This window comes from Lottia gigantea (genome assembly GCF_000327385.1).
Source record: "Lottia gigantea unplaced genomic scaffold LOTGIsca_16, whole genome shotgun sequence".
Lineage (NCBI taxonomy): Eukaryota > Metazoa > Mollusca > Gastropoda > Lottiidae > Lottia > Lottia gigantea.
Window position 1 is genome coordinate 886,806 of NW_008707965.1, and position 6,483 is coordinate 893,288.

General features: G+C 35.2%; 1 protein-coding gene across 1 annotated transcript in view; it reads left to right on the forward strand.

Moving 5' to 3' along the window:
- Positions 1-5,728: 5,728 nt before the first annotated feature.
- LOTGIDRAFT_158109 (hypothetical protein) overlaps positions 5,729-6,483 on the forward strand; it is a gene marked incomplete at both ends in the record, with an annotated part of 4,892 nt that continues 4,137 nt past the window's right edge. Inside the window, 3 exons of the mRNA XM_009051139.1 lie at positions 5,729-5,767; positions 5,936-5,969; positions 6,271-6,456. Coding sequence (XP_009049387.1) covers positions 5,729-5,767; positions 5,936-5,969; positions 6,271-6,456 — 259 coding nt within the window. The remainder of the gene's footprint in view (positions 5,768-5,935; positions 5,970-6,270; positions 6,457-6,483) is intronic.

Below are 6,483 nucleotides of genomic sequence, written 5' to 3' on the forward strand. Positions count from 1 at the left end.
TCACCAAAACCACGTGTCAAACTCGACGAACTTGTTACATTGTATATTATATTATGTTAAAATTTTCTTATATTTTGCTCGATTGTGATTTAAAGCCTGTCAAAAATACAATTACTCCTTTCTTCTGTAATCGATCCATTATCTTTTGTGTTAAATCCTTTACGGTTAGTTTTATATGGCCTTATGCCTTGGGGTCGTAATCTGGATTAGGGTTAAGACTTGCTTAAAGTTTTAAGGAATGACAGACGGGGGCATAGGATCATGTTTACTTTAAAGTGCTCTGAGCTGAAAAATGGTGCAATACCAATTTATATACTAGTGTGACTGAATTATTTCCTACTTAGGAGCCCAGGACGCCCAACAAAATTCCAATATCTTTTGGACTATATTTGCAAGGAATTTCAAAAGGCAATTAGGTAGTTTTCCCTTACCGTGGTCTGCTATATATCTTTCATTTATATATTTAGAGGGCGTCACGATGGCTAAAGTTGGGTAGAAATCTTCTCGACTCTAGAATGTTATCATTTTAAATGAAAAATAATCAAAATATTATCTTAAGATGGCCTTTATAATGGCAATGTATGATGATTTATGGTGTAATGTGGGCGCTTTGTACCTTGTTCAGAATCTCCTACGGTGTGACATTTTGATTAAACTAGAAAAAAGAAAAGTAACAAATTCAAATGCTAATAATCATGAATAATATCAGAACGTCCACTGTTTTTCAACTAGATATCCATTTTTAGAGTCTAGATAATTTGCCTGTTATATTTAAAGGGACAGGAAGGCCTTTTTTTCATCAATCATACTTGAATCTTCGAAAAGGGAATTTTAAGCTAAGCCAATCAGATCAGAGCTCACCGTCAAAATTTAAGCCTTCAAATCTATGTGTGTCCAGTATTATCCGCGATTTATTGGTTAAAATGACGACCTTTCCAATATAAAGGAATTATGCGATTTTCTCACATTTTCTAGTACTTCTGAAGACTATTTATAAATATTCAACATTAAAATCAACCTCCCAAAATGTCCCTTTAATCAAAATATAAATCACTCGCAAATCCCAAAAAACGAAACTGGGTACTGTTACAATTATGTAGAGCTGAATTTCAACCAAATATATAATAAAATTTGCTTCGTTTTCCCATTTTCACCGACTTTGAAACATCTCCATACTCGCGGTATGCACTTGCCTCAAATCACAAAATTATCAAAATAATGAAACATGAATCTAAACTAATTCATAAGAATGAATATACAAGTTAAGATAAATTCATAAAATACAAAGACCTCGTTATTCTCCGAAATAAACGAACGTTTGTGTTTAAGTTTTATGATAAGCTTTTATTTATTTTTCGATAAACTAGAATAGTCATATAAATATTAGAAATTTGAGGATTGAATTTCGCTTACACGTTTCATAACAAGACCCTACTTATGCAAGGCAATTTTCTGTGATGAACTAAAGAAGTTTTATATGACTATCTTGGTGAAACATTCAACCATTTAATATGTTACTGGTATCTCTCTGTCTAAGGCATAATGTCTTATTCATTGATAATTCAAAGTAAGTCGATATGGAATTTGGCTCAAATCTTTGGCAAAAATTCAAACAACATAGACTTTGTTCCAACAATCAATAGATATAAGCGTTGAACAAGCTACGGTGTGTTTTATAAAATATGATTTAAAGATAGGGCATTTCTAACAGGTGTAGATTTACCTTTACACCGCAAAGTTTAAATATAGATTAAACGAATAATGTTTGATTCGATGATTAAACGACTTGACATAAAATATATTACCGAAGTTGTTATTTCAACTAGTAGCTTCAATTCAACTTAAAGCCCAGATCGTTCATATTTGATTCCATAGACACTACTTAGTCGTTTTAAAGCCATGATTTTGAAAGTGAAATGATACACCGTGGACCAATTAGAGCCGTGGTTCTCAACCTATTTCAGCCTTCACACCCCTAGAGCAATCAGGTGGACCTTTTACACCCCCAAAAATTTGTTTCATCCACATTTGCAGCATGTGATGACGTGAGTTGCTCTCTTAACTCAAAATAAATTCTTCTCCTACACCTTACACACTAGTCCCACACTCCCAGGGGGTGAAAACACCGCAAGTTGGGAACCAAGGAATTAGAGGCACAATTTCTAAGACAAGTTTTTCCAAGACTAGTTTGTTTTTCTCAATGTAAAATGTTTATGTTGTGTTTTCGGCTTGATAGAAAAAGTAAATAAATATCTGCCGTCTGTTTGCCCCAGAGAGTTGAATATTATCATAACATATCTGAAAAATATGTTTTGACTTCAGTGGGATATCTCAACATTACACAGCGTGACTTGGTGAACAGGTGCTCGTTACGTCATCAATCATTGTGATGATGTTTTACACATAAACCAAGACGTAATACACAACTTTTATTTAGAAAAATGAAGAATCGTCAAGAGAATTTGTAACATTTGTAACCTCACGATGGTTGTACTGTTTTGAGGGTTCCGTACACCTGTTTCGCTGTTGCTTGGGGGAAACTAATGACTCCCAAAACATATGTTTGAAAAATATGAAAATGTTTTTGTAAACTTTTACTGATGGGAACTTAAAACATGATGATATGATATCGGTTGAGGGTTTAAGGTTTATAAGTTTGGACAGGTGTGATAGTGAAACAGGTGAACATTAATGATATTTAGTTTAAAATATTTCAAATAATCGTTCGTTTTGGGTTTGAAAATACTGTAGTAAACAAATATCATGGTAGCCAACATTGAACTGTTCTGTTCTGTTTTTCTGTTCTGTCTTATTTAGTCACAGAGTTGTATTTCTAAAAGAGTGAAAGCAAGGATGAAATACTTAGATAAGGCTTTAAAATGTTCGATTTGCTAGGTATGATTTCGTGGCCTCAGAATATTAGCATTCCCTCTCCTATTGTAGACATATACTCGTGTATACAAAATATGCAGCATGGACCAACCATGCGAGAGAGAGAGTCCAGGCCACGCATTCTCGAAACGATCTCAGCGCTAGGATATCCCAGAAATAGAGTTAGAAGATAGGGCCTTAGCTCTTGCTAGCACTAAGATCGTTTCGAAATGTAATGAAATGGAGTTTTACGTCCTACTTTTCTGCATCATGTGGGCTTATGGAGACGAGCAACGGCGCGCAGGGTACAATGATTTCCAACTGTCGAGGGATCTTTAATGTGCACAGCCTGTAGCACACGGGACCTCGGTTTATTGTCCCATACGGACGACTAGAAGCTGTTTCCAAGTCAGCCCCTCTTACCTGCATCACTGACAGGGGGAAACCGGGTTGAAAATAAGATCGTGTGGAGAATACGCGGTCAGGATTTTTATAGACTGTTTAATCTGCTATTTGTCTTTCAAAGAACTGGTTCAAAAGGACGTATTTCGAACAATCTGAACGATTTCCCCGATCCATTCGTTCAGTGGTCAAATCAATGGAATTTGAGAAGAGATTTTAATGGTTTAGCCACGCAACTTTATACAGTTTGATTTGGCTCCCTCCTTTATTTGTACAGTTTTGAAAATTGTGCATTTTTCACGTGAGTGGGATGTTTAGGACGTGTCTGTACACAGTTGGTGTTGGATAATCTAAACAAAGAGGGTCAGAAGTCCGTCTCCCCTATATTTTGAAATTATTCAATGTTGTCCCCCCCCCCCCTTCATCGAAAAAATTATATGTATTAACTTACAAATTAGCGTTGGGCGTTTTTTCCGGCTTCTCATATTAGATAATTTTCGAGCGGAGGCCATTGTGATCCCCAACCATGATTAGTGCCCTCTTAAATCCGACAAGGTATGCCAGATGAAATCAAAATGGACTGAGCTTTAAAGTTCGATTTCCTTATTTTCATTTATTTCGGATCCATTATTGGACGGCTAATACTTATATAAATAGAAAGCAGATGTGTTTTAATGATTGGGAAAAATACCAGTTTGTTTCAGAAGTCAATAATTAACTCGTAATTAGCTAATTACGAACAGATTCCAATGATCGAGCGGTCACTTAATAAAGATTATCAGGTGTCACAATTTCCTTAAGGGAGGTAAATCTATGTGTGCCTTTTCACAGCCGAACATTACCAAAACAGCCAAATACCAACCGGAAATTTTATAATTTCAATGGTTATGTTTCCAAAATAAGTAAAAAAAAACGATGTTTTTTTATTCTCTAATTACATTGTTTCTAACTTACAAATATATCTTTTAAACATCTTTGGCTAATAATTTTTTATACGAAAATGTGGCTAGATTAGGACGATCTATCAGTGGTGAGTAAAGAAGGATTCTATTTTAAGCTTTTTCAATAGGATTTCAGTAAATGTGATCCCCAAGCTATTCCTCACACAATCTTAACACTCAGGAGTACTTGATTTATTCTTTAGAAACACCAATTAATTAAACAATGAGCATGATTTGACCAAGAAAAATAAGTAGAGGCAACCTTAACAAGAATGTTCTAATCCAAATATTCAAAAGATAGCTCTTGGCCTCGCCGCACGGATATAATAAGATTAGTGGAATACTATATTTGTCGATTCTGATCAATTCGTGATCTATTCAAGTTGATGATAAAAGGTGAATAAAGTCAACATTTGTAAACAAACGATCAAAGACATAATTAAACAGATTCTCCACTATTACAACCATTTTATTTTGATACTATAAGATATTAAACCTGTATCAAAAATATGTTTTCTTCGTCTAATACCTTTACTGTAGTGGCGACTATACTTGTACCACTAAGCTTTGTAAATGCAGCGATTTGATTGGATTATAAGCTAGCGAAAACAGCCAATTATAATAGCCCTTTCGCACTGCAAAAGTAATTCGGTTGTATCCAGTTCTATCCGAATAACTTCCAGTTACTTTCGCACTGGCAAAAAAACTTATTCGGTTATAACCAGAAGTTATCCAGATAGAAAAATCTACCTCAAGAGGTGGATTTCGTCTGGATACGATCCAGATAAGTGGCAGTGCGAAACCAAACAAGAAGTTATCCGGATAAGTTTATCACGTGGGGTGTCACGTGTATAAACACTTCAAAATGGCTCCTGTTGGCGGGGACTTATAATGATATTTGACGATCACAAGAAAAGGATTAATAAAGTACACGAATTGTCTAGGAAAAGAATGAATATATATCGGAAGAGGAAACATAAAATGCTTTTGTTTTTATTTTCATATGTTTTATTTATAAATAAGGAATTTCAGTCCCGTCACGTGACATGATGTGTTACTAAAAATAAAAAGTTATCTAGATAACTTGACTCGGAAGTGCGAAAGCGGCTATCCAGATAGGATTGCAGTGCGAAAGCAACCCGAACCGAATCCAATCGAACTGAATCGTATTTTTCTATTCGGTTGTAATAGTGCGAAAGGGGTATTAGAGCTCTCTAGAGATGCTTTCTTGCATAACAATCATGGCTTATAGGCGTCTATCAACTAAACCTACCTTCACCGAAATTATGAACCCAACTGAAGCTTAGCTGCACCCTACTCATCAACTCCCTATCCTTCCCTCGCCCCCCCCCCCCTCCTTCCCTCTGGTACGCCCCATACTAAGTACCGTTTATTGTATGTGTAAAAGAACAAACAGTATAATAAATACTAGAAGGTGTTTGAAGAAGAACAAGAATCAATTACTTTCAATCTACTTGACAAAGGTAGCCCACTATTTTCTTGATCGTATAATCATGGACACAAGAAGGCGAACAACATCTTTTTTTATTCTGGTACGTTTTCATATTCATTTTTAATCTTTTCAAAATCATAACGAAGACAATCATTGTTTCGATTTGTGATATATTATCGCTATAAACATCTATTTAAGCGGCATTGTGCGTCATTTTAGGTTTGATCAGATAAAGAACAGGCTTTTTACGTCTGATATCTTATTTCAGATTTCACTTGGTATGTTGGTGGTGAACACGGAAGGTTAGTTCAGATTTTCTTTTTGAAGCGACTTCGTTTTTAGGATTGGGGACTGAGCAAAAGGGAATCCAAGTTGTCAAACCCAATGGTAGAGTGGGATCTTGGATTGAACCATTTGTATATCATTATTTTATATGATATGAAACGTTTTGAATATTAGAAATTGAATACCACTTGCTCATTTTAAAAATATATATATATACAAGTATCTCATTGCAACTTCAAATTGTCCAAAAGTAAGACAGAACAGAAGTTTTTAAATTTTTGAATTTCGAATTTTTAACAATTTTTGTTGATATTTCAGGTCTGGAAACTGATCATTGGGGAACCCAGTTTATATTTTCATTCATTTATCCCATGCATCACAACTCCAAAAATATCATCGCCATTACAGCTCGTGAAGTAACGAAGGTTAGAGTGATATTCCAAGAGACACAAGCCGTTGTGAAGCTTACCGTTCAGCCAGGACAGACTAACCATACTTGGCTAGGTGACTTGAGTTTAGCTCAACCGTTTG